An 18,639-nucleotide genomic window follows, 5' to 3' on the forward strand; every position below is an offset into this window, starting at 1 on the left:
ATTAAAGGCTGGGGCTCTCTGGGCACTAAGCGTGTGTGTTGTGTGTTGTGTGTTGTGTGTTGTGTGTTGTGTGTTGTGTGTGGTAACGTGGCGGGGCGACACAGGCCAGGGCAGCCTCGCTCCAGACATCAGCCTCTCTGACTCCCTGCTCACTTCTTTCTCTCCTCCCCTTGCGTTAGGATGAGCCTCCACTGGAGTCTGATGACTGAAAACGCCCTTCTCTTCTCCTCAAGTCCTGGCCCCCCTTCATCGTCTGTGCTCCAACCCTGTGCCAGAAAGCATTCTCTTGGCACCGCCTCTATGCTAGCAGGGGCTCAGTGACGGAACGTGTATTTACATATTTGCACTCTTCTGGCCTCTCCCTCTCTTGCTCTTGCGTTCTTGTTCTCTCGCTCTTCTCTCCTTCACTCCCTAGCTCAGCCAGTCAGGTGGATTGTGCAGAGGCCCTCTTCCAACTCTCCTTTCTCTCTCTGCTCTGGAACCGGTGTGTGTTGTGTTCTGTACTGCTGACCTCTCCTCTCCCCCTTTTCTCCTCCACATTGAGGTTCTGTCAGTTTGCCTCTCCTCTCTCTCCCCCGCTTCCCCCCCCTGTTTCTCTCTCATTCCCTTCTGGGTCAGCGAGCGCCGGATGAGATGTCCCTCATTCCTCACACAGTATTGTTGGTTTCCTTCCCTTGTCCTAGCCCAAGTCAGGCCAGCTGAGTGAAAGAGCCATCTCATCCCTCTTCAATGTAGGCTCCTACCCCCCCCACCCCCTGCTGGAACTGTCCCCCTGGCCTCAGCACAAACAGGCCTGTGTGTTAGTTTTTACACCACCTTCTTGTTCCCTTGTAGGGACTGGAAGGCCACAGCCGCTCACTCTTATTAGCTGGAAGAGAGAGTTTAGTTCTGACGACACAACTACTCTGGTTCCTGTTTAGATCATCTTCAAAGAAGCTTGTTTGATGCTGATGGCATTGACCATGTGTTGGCTCGTTGCCTCTGGTCATTACAAATGGCATAGTGTTTTTAAATAACCTTTTCATATGCAATTTTCCTTTATTTTTCTCTTTTAACCTTTTTTTCCCCTCACATTTTTTGGTATTCACTTGGATTTGACACAGCCTAACCGTTGTGGAGAGAGAGCGAGAGAATGAACGAGGGGGATGGAGGAGAGGAGGATATCAGTTGGCATCATTCAGGGTCTACTATGCTCTAGGGGCCTTCAAAGTGTTAACACCTCTTGAATTATTCCACATTTTGTTGTTTTACAGCCTGATTGAAAAGTGTGTGTGTATATCTGTGTATCTATCTATATATCTATCTCACCTGTCTACACATAATGATAAAGTGAAAACTTGTCTTTAGAAAGTTTAGCTAATTTATTTGAAATTAAATTCAGAAATGCACTACATGACCAAAAGTATGTGGACACCTGCTCGTCGAACATCTCATTCCACAATCATGAGCATTAATATGGAGTTGGTTGCCCGTTTGCTGCTATAACAACCTGCACTCTTCTGGGAAGGTTTTCCACTAGATGTTGGAACATTGCTGCAGGGACTTGCTTCCATTCAGCCACGAACATTAGTAAGGTCGGGCACTGATGTTGGGCGATTAGGCCTGGCTCGCAGTCAGCATTCCAATTCATCTCAATGGTGTTAGATGGGGTTGAGGTCAGGGTTCTATGCAGGTCAGTCAAGTTCTTCCACACCGATCTCGACAAACCGTTTCTGTATGGACTTCGCTTTGTGCACGGGGGGCATTGTCATGCTGAAACAGGAAAGGGCCTTCCACAAAGTTGGAATCGTCTAGAATGTCATTGTATGTTGTAGCTTTAAGAGCCCGAACCATGAAAAACCAGATGCATGTTTTGGAATATTTGTATTCTGTACAGGCTTCCATCTTTTCACTCTCCCATTTTAGGTTAGTATTGTGGAGTAACTACAATGTTGATCCATCCTCAGTTTTCTCCTATCACGGCCATTAATTAAAACTCTAACTGTGGAAAAAGTCAAGGGGTGTGAATACTTTCTGAAGGCTCTGTATGTGGTCCTTGCCCTTAGTACCCCGATCCTGCCCCCTCTGGGTGTTTCTTTTTAATATGACTGGGACTGCTTCTACGCCATCTTTCTAGGTGTGTGTGTGTGTGTGTGTGTGTGTGTGTGTGTGTGTGTGTGTGTGTGTGTGTGTGTGTGTGTGTGTGTGTGTGTGTGATTTAAAAACATTTTATTTATTTTTATATATATATAACCATGGCCCAATTGGGATTAGAGGTAGGCATGGAACAGTTTGTATGCCTTGGTGTTTGTGTGGTTGGGTGTATTTGTCGAGTTGTTAGATCACTGTGAGAGCTTTGTTTACGCTCTGTCTGTCCTCCAGGTCCGCTCCCCTAAATTAGTAAATAATTCCAATCGTGCCTATTTTGTCAAGCCGTTTTACCGGGTAGACTTTGTTTACTTGATGTAGAGCAAACATCAGGGGGTTGGAGAAAGCGAGAGAGGACTTTTTTTTTCTCCCCTATACATTTTATGACACCTAACAAATGGTGCTTTGCCACAGACTAAATAAATTACCTGCTTCTTCAGTGCCAGCTACTCCTCCCCTGTTCCCTGGTTAAATTAGTTGCTTTCTGTGCTATTGAAGGATGAATTCCTTATGCCTGCCATTTACTTGTGTGTGTGTGTGTGTGTGTGTGTGTCTGCTGTTGTGTCATATCTGAGGAATGATGGAAAGGGGAGCAGATTGAATCCGCCGGCTGTTGGACAACTGCTCTGCTCTCCTGGCAACGGCTCTCATCTTTCGCTATCTAGGCCCATCTTCTCTCGCTCTCTCTGTCCTTCTCCCTACCTCCTTTTTTGTAAACTTTAAAAAAATGTTTTATCGCTGTCTCTCTCTCTGCTGAGGGAAACCACAGATCTAATCAGACTCATCCTGCCTTACTCATGCCCCCTGTGTGCCAGCCTCTGTGTCCACTGCCCAATTACCTCCCAACTACAAAGGAATTAAATGTTCCCATGTATAAAGGGATGCTCAGCAGCCTAAAGAGACTTTCTCCCCTCATGTTCTCTCTTCTTTGATAACTAACTGATATGAAAAGATGGGATGAGGGAACAGTGCAGTGGGTGAACCAGATGGGTGGTTCATATTAGAATTCTGCTTTCACCTGTTGATGGAAACCACTGTGTGATTATGACAGCTTTCATACTGAACAGCTACTTTTCTTTTCTCTCCTACTGAACTTAGTTGAATGCATTGACTGTAATTCACTCTGGATGAGAGCGTCTGCCACTACCCCTAGATTCACTCTTATACTGGTCTGAGATCAGATGAGACACTGGAAAAGTATTGTCCCATTCACAGACGTGTTTATTTAGTCTAGTTGCTGCGTGCGTGTCTGTCTGATTAATTTTCCCATGCCAAGTAGGCAGTGAGTCGCACTCTCCACATCCAAAATAGGACCAGACTGTGACCGAGACAACTTGTCCAAACCATGGGTGGCTGAGGGCCCCTTAAATGGGGAGGACGGGCTCATAGTAATGGCTGGAACTGAATAAATCAAATGTGTTTGATACCGTTCCATTCACTCCATTTCAGCCATTATGAGCTGTCCTCCCTCAGCAGCTTCTTGTGGTCCCAACCCTGACTGTCTGTCTCTCGCTTTCTCTCTTGGTCTGCCACGCCATTCCAGCTGTGCCGGCAGACACTGAAACATGACAGACTTGTCTCAAAATCGTTTAATCTCTTCCCTAGGTTTCTCTTCTCCTCAATGGTCACTGATGGGCGAAATGATTGAAACCTAGATTTCCACCATAATAATTTTGCATGCCACGTTGGTTCAGATGGGGCGGCAGGATCGCCTAGTGGTTAGTGTTGGACTAGTAACCGAAAGGTTGCATGTTCGAATCACCGAGCTGACAAGGTAAAAATCTGTCATTCTGCCCCTGAACTGGCAGTTAACCCACTGTTCCTAGGCTGTCAAGAACAAATTCTTATTTTCAATAACTGACTTGCCTTGTAAAATAAATGTAAACATAATAAAAAAAAGATCAGTGCTGTTTTGACATTACAACACCATTTCTCATTCTTGGACGCTTTTCATGTCTAATGGGCTCTAGAGTTGAGGTGTCTTTGTCATGACAACGGGCCGTACACGTGGCAACCTTCCAAAGACACACAGACAGTCACACCATCCACCTCCTCCCCCTGAGGCCAAGCAGTATTGTTAAGGTGGAGGTATGGAGACTGTCTAGACACTTGAGATATGCTCCGCTGCCATAATAGTTGTCTGGGTTTTGAGTGACTAGTTGTTTAGAGTAAACTGAAGGGCAGGCACCAGGGTTATGGGAGGGACAGACTCGCTCCTCTAGGTTATTCAAAAAATAATTTAGGTCGCGCACGCCTTCTTTGTCTCTCTTTTCTACTTTGTTTCTAGCGCTCTCTTTTTCACTCACTCTCAAGTTGTCCTTTTTTAGTTGCCCTTTCTGTCCCCCCCTTCTTCCCCCTCTGCCTGAGTAGCCTTTCCTCACACTCGGTTGTCATTACACACACCTAAACAGAGGTTAGGGCTTGGCGTCTGCCTGCCTTGATGTTTGACTCCCAGGTGGGGTGTGTGTGCGTGCGTGTGAGCCAGGTGCCATAGCGAGCGTGTGTTTATTGGGGAGCTAGGGGCCAAAAGCCACACAGAAGTAGCCTAGTCAGCTATAGATACCCCAGACCTGCCTTTGGAGCCGCCACCACCACCAACCAGCCTTGTAAGCGTAGGAAGGCACCTCGCGTAATGAATATCTGTTCAGTAAATAATTTATCCCCCAATGTCTAGTAGTGGTCTGACGGTTTAGACTGGCCATGCATGCTGTCTGTCTGTATGTCTGACCTGGTTCAGCATCTATCTGAATCCCTCAAGTGGCTAGAAAGCTTTGAACTGACAGGCATCCGTGCTGAGTTTAAAGAGCAATTTGTCTGTATCGACAGGTATAAATGAGGGCTGCAAAGTGAAAACAGATTTGAATTCCCAAAGTCTCATTTTGAAGTTGGAACTGCTACAGGTCTCAGTCAGAGTGATAGGCCTAGGCTGCTCCATCCTGCTCCAAGTTATACTCACTCAGCCTTAGCAACACAACCATACCATTAGACTGAACCTTTGGCGTAGAGGGAGAAAGAAGTGTAATAATAGAGATGGAAAAGGAGAAGAGGAAGAGAATAAATAGAGAAAGAAGTGTAACCATAGTGAGGGAAGAGGTAGCCTGGATAGACAAATGGAGAGGGGGAAGCAACTTAAACTGACCCAGCTAGGTTCATAGTAAATTTGTAGGTCTTAACCAACACAAAGCTCTTGGGGTTGTTGTTGTGAGAAGGTGAAAGTCTGGCACGCTCGCTCTTGATGACGTCTCACGTTTCATCTGCAAGTGTTCTGGCAGCAAACGTGCTGAGCAGGAAGGAAGCTGACTAAGGGGAAGTGAGAACGCGGGTGGTGAGGTGGATCACATCACCTCAGAGTGGGCTAGCGTTGTTTTGAAGTGTTGACTTGTTTTTGATTAGTGTAGCAGACAGCATTGAGGTTTTTCTGTGCTGCACTGTAACTACTTATTTGTTGCTTTTATGGTAACTGCTACACACACACACACACACACACACACACACACACACACACACACACACTGTGAAATTGCGCTCTTGTATTGTAACATGCACTCTGTTCAGTTCCTTTTGTGGGGAAGAAAATCAGTGGTGTTAATCTCTCCTTTGTCCTCATGTTCCCTCCCACTCTTTCTTTCTTTCTACCTGAATCTCTATGTTCCCTCTCTCCTTCCACCCTCTTATAGCCTTGCAGTGTTACTGCCAGCGATGTCTCAACTCCACGTGCTCCACGGAAGGAGTGTGCTTCGTGTCCGTCAGGAAGTCTGGCAGCAGCATCACCGCCGAGAGCAGCATGTGTGTCCCAGAGAACGAGCTGATCCCACGTGACCGCCCCTTCATCTGTGCGCCCTCCACCAAGGACGACACTGGCATCTACCCCATGTGCTGCGGCACCGACTGGTGCAACAAGAACCCCGACCTCAGCGTCTTCCCAGGTCCGTCCCGTGTGTGTCTGTCTGTGGGTGTCTCATAAATGCACACAGTAAACGAAGAACCCAAGCCTTTGCATTTATAAGGGCTAGACTGTAGGCCTCAGGGTTATTTATACATGGACCGTTCTACTCTACTGTGGAGTACTATCTAGGGTCCTCAAATTCAAATCTGGACCGCAAAGTAGAGCTGGGCGATATGGCAAAAAAAATCCACATCGAGATAAGTTGCCCAAATTGTCGTGAAAACAATAACTAGAACGTTAAGTTTCTAACGTTAATATGCATCATTGTTTTTATAATCCTTTTAAAGTTCTATTACTACTAGTTTGATGGTTGTTGCCATCAACTGTCCCGTAACGATCACCCATATTAGCAAACTATTTCATTTCAAACTTCACATTTCTCTAGTATTAACCTGGTGGGGCTAGGGGGCAGTATTTGCACGGCCGGATAAAAAACGTACCCGATTTAATCTGATTATTACTCCTGCCCAGAAACTAGAATATGCATATAATTAGTAGATTTGGATAGAAAACACTCAAAAGTTTCTAAAACTGTTTGAATGGTGTCTGTGAGTATAACAGAACTCATATGGCAGGCCAAAACCTGAGGAGATTCCATACAGGAAGTGCCCTGTCTGACAATTTATTGTCCTTCTGTAGCCTCTCTATCGAAAATACAGCATCTGTGCTGTAACGTGACATTTTCTAAGGCTTCCATTGGCTCTCAGAAGGCGCCAGAAAGTGTAATGAGATGTCTCTGGGCTAAGTACAGCAGCTCTGTTTGTTACTGGCCTGCCTGGGGACAGTGACACTGGAGATGCGTGTTCATGTGAATTCTCCATTTTGTTCTTTCAGTCTTTGAAAGAATACAATAATACATAATTATTTTAAGAATTATAGATACAGAACTCCTTTATGCAATCGCTATGTCCGATTTTAAAATAGCTTTTCGGCAAAAGCACATTTTGCAATATTCTGAGTACATAGCTCGGCCATCATGGCTAGCTAATTTGACACCAAAGTTTGGGACAACCTAAACTCAGAATTACTATTAGAAAAATTGTATTACCTTTGCTGTTCTTCATCAGAATGCACTCCCAGGACTTCTACTTCAACAATAAATGTTGTTTTGGTTCCAAATAATCCATAGTTATATCCAAATACCTCCGTTTTGTTTGTGCATTCAGGTCACTATCCGAAGGGTGACACGCGAGCGCATTTCGTGACGACAAATTTCAAAATATTCCATTACCGTACTTAGAAGCATGTCAAATGCTCTTTAAAATCAATTTTTATACGATTTTTCTCGTAAAATAGCGATAATATTCCAACCGGGCAACGTTGTATTCATTCAAAGGCTGAAAGAAAAAAATTGAGTGGTCTCGTGAACGCGCATCTCAGTCTCACTGTCCCCAGGCTGACCACTAACAAATTCTGCTGCTGTTCTTTGCCCAGAGACAGCAGACACCCCATTCCACTTTCTGGCGGCTTTAGAGAGCCAATGGAAGCCTTAGAAAATGTCCTGTTACAGCACAGATGCTTTATTTTCGATAGAGATGCAACAGAAGGACAACAAATTGTCAGACAGGGCACTTCCTGTATGGAATCTGCTCAGGTTTTGGCCTGCCATATGAGTTCTGTTATACTCAGACACCATTCAAACAGTTTTAGAAACTTTAGAGTGTTTTCTATCCAAATCGACTAATTATATGCATATTCTAGTTTCTGGGCAGGAGTAGTAACCAGATTAAATCGGGTACGTTTTTTTTATCCGGCCGTGAAAATACTGCCCCCTATCCCAAAGAAGTTAAACACTCACCCCTGAGGGGCCCATATGTTGAGGATCACTGTGGCAGATTTGTTGTTGCCTACCCTTTGTACCGGGGTTGCGGCCCATCAAAGTCCAGGATCCAGTTGCGGAGGGAGGTGTTTAGTCCCAGGGCCCCAGAGTCCTTAGCTTCCTTAAGTGATTTCAATGAGTGTTTCTCCATTTTGATTGTTTTATACTGTTAAATTCAAATTTCAGCACTTTTATCATTTCTGCATTTCCTGCACTCAATTGCAGTGGTGGAAAAAGTACCCAATTGTCATACTTGAGTAAAGATACATTAGCAGAAAATGACTCAAGTAAAAGTGAAAGTCACCCAGTAAAATACTGCTTGAGTAAGTCTAAAAGTATTTGGTTTAAAATATACTTAAGTATCAAAAGTAAATGTAATTGATAAAATGTACTTAAGTATCAAAAGTAAAAGTATAAATCATTTCAAATTCCTTATATTAAGCAAACCAGATGGCACTATTTTATTTACGGATAGCCAGGGGCACATTCCAACACTCAGACATAATGTACAAACAAAGCATTTGTGTTTAGTGAGTCCTCCATGTCTGAGGCAGTAGATGACCAGGGATGTTCTCTTGACAAATGTGTGAATTGGACCATTTTCCTGTCCTAAGCATTCAAAATGTAATGAGTACTTTTAGGCGCCAGGGAAAATGTATGGAGTAAAAAGTGCAGTATTTTCTGTAGGAATGTGGTGAAGTAAAAGTTGTCAAAAAAACAACTTAACCTGTCTGGGAACGTGGGACGCTTGCGTCACACCCTAGTCAACAGCCAGTGGAATCGCGTCGCGCGAAATACAAAACCTCATAAATGCTATAACTTCAATTTCTCAAACATATGACTATTTTACACCATTTTATAGATACACCTATCCTGAATCGAACCACGTTATCCGATTTCAAAAAGGCTTTACAGCAAAAGCAAAACATTAGATTATGTTAGGAGAGTACCCTGCCAAAAAAAAATCACACTGCCATTTTCAAAGCAACTAGATGCATCACAAATACCCAAAACACAGCTAAATGCAGCACTAACCTTTGACAATCTTCATCAGATGACACTCCTAGGACATCATGTTACACAATACATGCATTTTTTGTTCGATAAAGTTCATATTTATATATAAAAACAGCATTTTACATCGGCGCGTGACGTTCAGAAAATATTTTCCCTCAAATGCTTCCGGTGAATCAGCGCTACAATTTACAAAATTACTATTCGAAAACATTAAAATGTAAAATTGTCATTCAAAGAATTATAGATTAACATCTCGTGAATGCAACTGCATTGCCAGATTTAAAAATAACTTTACTGGGAAATCACACTTTGCAATAAACGACGTGGTATGCTCAGAAAAATAGGCTAGGCGATACATGTTAGCGCCATCTTGAAACCATCTAAAATCAGATATACTATTGTAAATATTCCCTTACCTTTGATTATCTTCATCAGAAGGCACTTCCAGGGATCCCAGGTCCACAACAAATGTAGTTTTGTTCGAAAAAGTTAAGAATTTATGTCCCAATAGTTCCTTCTTGTTAGCGCGTTCCGAAGGCTACTCATAATGTACTGAAGCGCGCGGGGCTTGTCGTCACGAATGTGCAAAACATATATATTTACGTTCGTTCAAACGTTGTATAACATAAATCTTTAGGGCCTTTTTCAACCAGAGCTTCAATAATATTCAAGGCGGACGATTGCATTGTCTTACTAAACGTTTCAGAACAAAAGGGTTCCCATGGGCTCCCGCGTCATTGTAGTAATGGCCCTCCCCCTGTGACCAACTTCCCAAGCCTCTCTTTGGGTCAGTTATTAATAAGATTAATAAGTCCCTGTGTGTTTCAATGGCAAAGCTTGAAAGTGATTCCACACATCAGATTTCCACTTCCTGTTAGGATTTGTCTCAGGGTTTTGACTGCCATATGAGTTCTGTTATACTCACAGACACCATTCAAACAGTTTTAGAAACTTTATATGCATATTCTAGTTACTGGGCAGGAGTAGTAACCAGATTAAATCGGGTACGTTTTTTTATCCGGCCGTGCAAATACTGCCCCCTATCCCCAACAGGTTAACTAGTACTTGAAAGCATTTTTACTTAAGTACTTTACACCACTGCCCAGTTGCGAATTTACACACTGCCACGTAGGGCTGAGTGATATGGACAAATAATCTAGGACTTATTTTTAACCAAATGTTGCAATTGCGATTTGACTTGCGGATTAGAGCAAAACTGTTGAAATCATGGAAATAGAATGACTATTCTAATTCTATAGTTAGAATATAATAGTGGGCACTTTGAATACAGTGTTTGAGATGACGACAAATTAAAATGCCAGGGAGGCGTTATTGTGACCGGGTAGGAACTAACTGTTGATAAGTGTTTCCTATGGGACCCTATAACATTCAATCTTTTCTCTTAGCTACTTCATGTGGCTAACATATTCTTGCTTTGCATATTTCTTTTTGATTTAGAAGATACTGTTGGACAAACAACATGCTGATTTTAGGTCTACACCATCACTGGTAATATCAGGCTGTATTAGCTAGCTATGTTTGCTCTTACTCAGTACATTTATTAACTAGCTAGCTATTAGCATTAGAGGCTAATAGGGGACGGCAGGTAGCCTAGTGGTTAGAGCATTGGGCCAGTAACAGTAACCGAAAGGTTGCTAAGATCGAATCCCCGAGCTGACAAGGTAAACATATGTCGTTCTGCCCCTGAACAAGGCAGTTAACCCACTTTTCCTAGGCTGTCATTGTAAATAAGAATTTGTTCTTAACCTCTAGGGGCTATGTGGGACGCAAGCGTGCCACCCGTGGTGCACCCTATCAACAACAGGTGCATTTCAAGAGCGGCAAATTTGAAACCAATTAAATGTCAAAATTCAAATTTTTCAAACATACAACTATCTTACACCCTTTGAAAGATAAACATCTCCTTAATCTAACCACGTTGTCCGATTTCAAAAAGGTTTTACGGCGAAAGCATAAAGTTAGATTATGTTAGGAGAGTACATTGACAATAGCTGTGTGTAATGTTTTGTCAATTCAAAGACAGGTGTCACCAAAACCAGAAAATCAGCTAAAATTATGCACTAACCTTTGACAATCTCCATCAGATGACACTCCTAGGACATTATGTTAGACAATACATGCATTTTTAGTTCTATCAAGTTCATATTTATATCCAAAAATAGCGTTTTACTATGGCATTGATGTTCAGGAAATCGTTTCCCTCCAATAACCGGCAGTCAAGTCAGCACAACAAATTAAATAATTACTATTCGAAAACATTGGTAAAATATTATATTGTCATTCAAAGAATTATAGATTTACATCTCTTGAACGCAACCGGCTTGCCAGATTTAAAAATAACCTTACTGGGAAATCACACTTTGCAATAATCTGAGCACTGCGCCCAGAAAAATACGCTTTGCGATACAGACTAACCGCCATGTTGGAGAGATCGAAAATACTATGTAAATAATCCATTACCTTTTGATTGTCTTCATCAGATGTTACTTCCAGGAATCCCAGGTCCATAACGAATGTAGTTTTGTTCGAAAAAGCTCATTTATGTCCAAAAAGCTCCGTGTTGTTAGCACATGATCTAAGCCCGCCGGACTTCACTTCATGAATGAGTGGGAAAAAAATATTTACGTTCGTTCAAACATGTCAAACGTTGTATAGCATAAATCATTAGTGCCTTTTTTAACCAGAACATGAATAATATTCAAGGCGGACGATTGCGTTCTCTTTTAAAACGTATTGGAACGAGAGTACCCAACATGAACTCGCACGCCAGAGTCTAATCGGCCATCACCGTTCCATGGCTCTTGTTCGGTCAGATCTCACAGTAGAAGACTCAAAACACTTTGTAAAGGCTGGTGACATCTAGTGGAAGCAATAGGAAGTGCTCAAACATTAATAAGCCCCTGTGTGTTTCAATGGCATAGGCTTAAAGGTAATTCAACACATCAGGTATCCACTTCCTGTCAGAATCTGTCTCAGGGTTTTGACTGCCATATGAGTTCTGTTATACTTACAGACACCATTCAAACAGTTTTAGAAAATTCAGAGTGTTTTCTATCCAAACCTGAACAATAATATGCATATTATTGGTGTAGGAGGCAGTTAAAAATGGGCACATATTTTTTTCAAAATTCTCAATACTGCCCCCTAGCCCTAAGAAGTTAACCTCTCTAGGACCGGCGGGACGAATTCGTCCCACCTACGTAACAGCCAGTTGAATCCTGTGGCGTGATTTTCAAAAACCTTTGAAATGCTATTACTTCAATTTCTCAAACATATGACTATTTTACAGCTATTTAAAGACAAGACTCTCGTTAATCTAACCACACTGTCCGATTTCAAAAAGGCTTTACAACGAAAGCAAAACATTAGATTATGTCAGCAGAGTACCCAGCCAGAAATAATCAGACACCCATTTTTCAAGCTAGCATATAATGTCACAAAAACCCAGAAGACAGCTAAATGCAGCACTAACCTTTGATGATCTTCATCAGATGACACACCTAGGACATTATGTTATACAATACATACATGTTTTGTTCAATCAAGTTCATATTTATATCAAAAACCAGCTTTTTACATTAGCATGTGACGTTCAGAACTAGCATACCCCCCGCAAACTTCCGATGAATTTACTAACAATTTACTAAATTACTCACGATAAACGTTCACAAAAAGCATAACAATTATTTTAAGAATTATAGATACATTACTCCTCTATGCACTCGATATGTCCGATTTTAAAATAGCTTTTCGGTGAAAGCACATTTTGCAATATTCTAAGTAGATAGCCCGGCATCACAGGGCTAGCTATTTAGACACCCACCAAGTTTAGCCTTCACCAAAGTCAGATTTTCTATTAGAAAAGTTTGATTACCTTTCCTGTTCTTCATCAGAATGCACTCCCAGGACTTCTACTTCAATAACAAATGTAGGTTTGGTCCAAAATAATCCATAGTTATGTTCCAACAGCGACGTTTTGTTCGTGCGTTCTAGACACTATCCCAATGGTAAATAACGGTCGCGCGCACGGCGCATTTTGTGACAAAAGATTTCTAAATATTTCATTACCGTACTTCGAAGCATGTCAACCGCTGTTTAAAATCAATTTTTATGCCATTTTTCTCGTAAAAAAGCGATAATATTCCGACCGGGAATCTGCAATTAGGTAAACAGCCGAAAGAAAATATATCACTGGGTCGACTCGGGCACGAGCCGAAGCCCTTTGTCCTCTGATGGGCCACTTGGCAAAGGCGATAATGTGTTTCAGCCAGAGGCTGCCTCGTCATCGTTCAGGTTTTTCCCGGGCTCTGAGAGCCTATTGGAGCCGTAGGAAGTGTCACGTTACAACTAAGATCCTGACTCTTCAATAAACAGAAGCAAGAACAACAACACCTTGTCAGACAGGCCACTTCCTGCATGAAACCTTCTCAGGTTTTTGCCTGCCAAAGGAGTTCTGTTATACTCACAGACACCATTCAAACAGTTTTAGAAACTTTAGGGTGTTTTCTATCCAAAGCCAATAATATATGCATATTCTAGTTACTGGGCAGGAGTAGTAACCAGATTAAATCGGGTACGTTTTTTTAATCCGGCCGTGTCAATACTGCCCCCTAGCCCTAACAAGTTAAATAGCTCGTTGAGTGTGGTCTTAATGCCAGCATCGGATGGTGGTGGTAAATAGAGCACTACGAATAATATAGATAGTGGGGTCTACAGCTTATCATGAGGTACTCGTACATCGGCAAAACCTTGATTAACTTAATATTAGAGATCGTGCACCAGCTGTTATTGACAAATAGACACAGACCACCACCCCTCAGCTTACCAGTGGTAGCTGTTCTTTCGTGCCGATGCATGGAAAACTCAGCCAACTGTATATTACCCATGGTGTCGTTCAGCCACGACTCGGTGAAACATAAGATCTTACGGTTTTTAATGTCCCGTTGGTAGGATAGTCTAGAACGGAGCTCATCCAGTTTATTCTCTAGTGATTGCACGTTAGCCAGTAGGATGGATGGTAGAGGCGGATTACCCACTTGCTGATGAAGTCTCACAAGGCACCCGAATCTGCGGTCTATGTATCGCCCACTGTATTGCCCTCTGCTCTTCATGTGAATGACGGGAATTTGGGCCTGGTCCTGAAGCAGCAGTAAATCCTTTGTTTTAAAAAAAACAAGAAAAAAAACATCTTTGTCCAGTTCAAGATGAATAATCGCTGTTCTGATATCCAGGAGCGTGTTTTGGTCAGACGGTAGCAGAAACATTATGTACAAAACAAGTTACAAAAAATGTGCAAAAACTCAAAATAGAGCAATTGGTTAGGAGCCCGTAAAATGGCAGGCATCCCCTCTGGCGCAATTATTTACAGTTTGCATCCATGGTTTAAATATTCCAGTCCACAAGGTGGCTGTAGCTTATTTGGCTTGCCCCTGTTGTCGCAAATGTAAGCTAACTTGCAAGCTGTGCTAATTTTGCTGTTAGATATTCTTTGGTCTCTGGGTAGAAAAATCTAGCTAGCTCAGCCAGCCTTTGGCTAGGCCTTCAGAAGCTGGACAGAAGGCCTCTGCCATTCAACTGTATTAAAGCAGATTTTTAGAGCGACAGGTTCATTCCACTATCACATTTTGACTTGCAATGGGTGTGGCTTTTTTTAAGTGACAAGACACCTCACTACTGAGAGCGCAAGAGCTAATGAATTCATATTACAGAATAGGAGGCTGATAAGCAGCCAATACAGGTGGTGGCAATACACCTAATAGGTTGTTGTCTTCCATAAAACTTTGAAGAAGAGAGCGCAAGAGAAAATAATCAGTAAGCGGTAGTTTTCCCACACTAATGCAAGTAACGGTAGCTAGCTTGTGTTGTAGTAGTGTGACAATGGCGACGGCGGCTGCAGCAGCTGCTATCAACTTCAAGGTGGATGTTGTTGCTAATTTATTAGCATCAGCCTTTTCAAGATTAACTTTCAAACTTTGTTTACAAATTATATTTACAAACTACTGTGACAACACCTCACGGACAAGTTTGGTTTGCAGACCTTGTGAACAGCAGCCATAATACTTGTGGACATTCTCCTTTCACTAAAGGATAGTTTAACAAATGGATATCTTCTATAATTTTTATTACAGGTTTGTAATAAGGAAAATGATGCACACGCTTCAATGTGGCAGAAGTCTGTGTGTTGTGATTTTGGATGGTGAGATGGCTAGCAACAATGACTAAAAGCTGCCATGTGGGGAATCGTAGGTGGCTCGTTTCAGCTAACTTTATCTTGTTCTTGATAACATGTCTGGTTTTAACTGTTACATCTATGCTAATATGGTAAAAATTCAGTAGCTAGCTAACCATCAACTGTAACGATGTATTTGAAAGACAAGTGCACATTTTGTTTTCAGTAAACATTGGAGACAAAATTATATTTACAAGCCAACTGTCTTTTTTCCCCCCATAGTTCCGCACATGTTGGTTTTGATGCTAAACAACCAACCTGACTATGGGATAATGGAGAGTGAATGTAATCATTTCTTCATCTTGCTAGATAGCTAGCGTGGCAAAGCATTTATTGTTGTGTGCATTGTGCACCATTTGTTTCATATGAAATGTGTATAACTGCCTGGCTCAGTTAGCTAGCTAGCTAAGTAATGAGCAGTTGGACATTATTACACTGAACCTAACAAAACAATCCTTCTTTAAGCACAAAACTCTTTAGCTAGATGTAAAGTATGTAAAGTATGTAAAGGATGGATGGATGGATGGATGGCTCAAAAAAATAAAGGGAACACTAAAATAACACATCCAAAATACTTTTTTCTTTATATAGTTGAATGTGCTGACAACAAAATCACACAAATAATCAATGGAAATCCAATTTATCAATCCATGGAGGTCTGGATTTGGAGTCACACTCAAAATTAAAGTGGAAAACCACACTACAGGCTGATCCAACTTTGATGTAATGTCCTTAAAACAAGTCAAAATGAGGCTCAGTAGTGTGTGTGGCCTCCACGTGCCTGTATGACCTCCCTACAACGCCTGGGCATGCTCCTGATGAGGTGGCGGATGGTCTCCTGAGGGATCTCCTCCCAGACCTGGACTAAAGCATCCGCCAACTCCTGGACAGTCTGTGGTGCAACGCGGCGTTGGTGGATGGAGCGAGACATGATGTGCTCAATTGGATTCAGGTCTGGGGAACGGGCGGGCCAGTCCATAGCATCAATGCCTTCCTCTTGCAGGAACTGCTGACACACTCCAGCTGCATGAGGTCTAGCATTGTCTTGCATTAGGAGGAACCCAGGGCCAACCGCACCAGCATATGGTCTCACAAGGGGTATGAGGATCTCATCTCGGTACCTAATGGCAGTCAGGCTACCTCTGGCGAGCGCATAGAGGGCTGTGCGGCCCCCCCAAAGAAATGCCACCCCACACCATGACTGACCCACCGCCAAACCGGTTATGCTGGAGGATGTTGCAGGCAGCAGAACGTTCTCCACGGCGTCTCCAGACTCTGTCACGTCTGTCACATGTGCTCAGTGTGAACCTGCTTTCATCTGTGAAGAGCACAGGGCGCCAGTGGCGAATTTGCCAATCTTGGTGTTCTCTGGCAAATGACAAATGTCCTGCACGGTGTTGGGCTGTAAGCACAACCCCCACCTGTGGACGTCGGGCCCTCATACCACCCTCATGGAGTCTGTTTCTGACCGTTTGAGCAGACACATGCACATTTGTGGCCTGCTGGAGGTCATTTTGCAGGGCTCTGGCAGTGCTCCTGCTGCTCCTCCTTGCACAAAGGCGGAGGTAGCGGTCCTGCTGCTGGGTTGTTGCCCTCCTACGGCCTCCTCCACATCTCCTGATGTACTGGCCTGTCTCCTGGTAGCGCCTCCATGCTCTGGACACTACGCTGACAGACACAGCAGACCTTCTTGCCACAGCTCGCATTGATGTGCCATCCTGGATGAGCTGCACTACCTGAGCCACTTGTGTGGGTTGTAGACTCCGTCTCATGCTACCACTAGAGTGAAAGCACCGCCAGCATTCAAAAGTGACAAACATCAGCCAGGAAGCATAGGAACTGAGAAGTGGTCTTTGGTCACCACCTGCAGAACCACTCCTTTATTGGGGGTGTCTTTGCTAATTGCCTATAATTTCCACCTGTTGTCTATTCCATTTGCACAACAGCATGTGACATTTATTGTCAATCAGTGTTGCTTCCTAAGTGGACAGTTTGATTTCACAGAAGTGTGATTGACTTGGAGTTACATTCTGTTGTTTAAGTGTTCCCTTTATTTTTTGGAGCAGTATATAAGACTTGTATTTTGCATCTTTATTGTTTTAGTTAGAACCATTCTTATGAAAAGGGGGTGGATTACATCAGGGGAAGTGCCCTCTTTTTCCACTTCTTTTTAGTCCCCCACGTGGAGGTTTGTGCTCTCTGATTGGCTCAAAGTCAAGTTCTTGGCCACTGACAAACATTGCGAAGTAGAAACGGCAGGGTCGTTGGTACACGTTCGGTACACAGCAGGGACGTCTCTTGCTCTAGCAAGAGAAAGCACAGGAAGCTGTTCCAAGTACCTATCGACAGTCGTCAGATTTCTCGGTCTGTCTGTACAATTGAATGAATCACCCAATCTCTGAACGTCATCGAACACACCACACACACACACACACACACACACACACACACACACACACACACACACAATCCTCAGTCCTAATTATGTTGTTACCTTGCCAATCCTAAATAGCCTTACCCATCAGTTATAAAACACATCATTACGACTGCCCTCTGTGCACAGAAATCATAGAATTAGGACAGAAATAACTCTGAGATTGCCATGTAGGTAGAGGAGAGGACTTTAACAACCCAAATCCCTGTGTTTAAAGGATTGACCTAGGTTAACCTATACCCGTCTTGCTACACTAAGCATTTCATTCTGGCATAGCTTTCTGTATAGGAATTAAAACATTTATATGCAACAGATGGTTGCCCACGCAGTCCAGTGGCCCTGTTTTTGGCAAAAGGTAGATTTTTCTCCAAACTTCAACAATTCTCTGTTGCCGTACCAAGTAAGCCCACCTCTGCCCTTTTAAGTGTTGGCCGAAAGCCTTGGACCAGAGAACGCACTGCTCCAGGACTTTAATGCACAACTTCAGCGCACCCAACACTTGACCCTTTTCGTTTGATTATTTTCCTAGCTTTCCCTGCGATGTTTACATAATTAGCCGCTCATAGTGTGTCATTGCAGGATCACTTTCTGCCCTTTTTTTTTTTTTTTTTATTGATGGTTTTCTAACTATTAGAGGAGATTGAGTGGCCAACACAGTAGGAGCCTTTCAGATACAGTCTTGTGGTCAAAACAACATTTTACTGTGGTCTTCAGGTCAGAACAGCTTCTCTTCCATCACTATTGATACAACTAGAGCCTTGAGCCCCAGTGATTCATCCTATAGGCATGTGACTATACTGTACGTACTGTGTCGACGTATGAAAGCGTATTAACCAGTGACTTGGTGAAGACATTGGTGACACGGGCATATGACGACCCATGCTATTCCTTCGGTCATCGCTTTCATATATTTGATGCCTTTCGAAGACAAGGACCAAAGAGCCAAGACTGTAATGGTCAGACGTTTTTGAAAAGGTTGTTGGGGAACACTGGTGTGTGGGTATTCTGTTTTTAATGTACTTATAGGATTATCCATATGTATAATC

The 18,639-nt window shown here is 42.9% G+C and overlaps 1 protein-coding gene across 2 annotated transcripts in view; it reads left to right on the forward strand.

The window, feature by feature from the left end:
- Positions 1 to 18,639, forward strand: part of LOC115195639 (TGF-beta receptor type-1) — a 62,114-nt gene that overhangs the window by 19,707 nt on the left and 23,768 nt on the right. For both annotated transcript variants that reach the window (XM_029755716.1, XM_029755715.1), the window contains exon 2: positions 5,805 to 6,053. In XM_029755716.1, the coding sequence (XP_029611576.1) occupies positions 5,805 to 6,053 (249 nt within the window). The remainder of the gene's footprint in view (positions 1 to 5,804; positions 6,054 to 18,639) is intronic.

This window comes from Salmo trutta, chromosome 6, assembly GCF_901001165.1.
Source record: "Salmo trutta chromosome 6, fSalTru1.1, whole genome shotgun sequence".
Taxonomy (NCBI): domain Eukaryota; kingdom Metazoa; phylum Chordata; class Actinopteri; order Salmoniformes; family Salmonidae; genus Salmo; species Salmo trutta.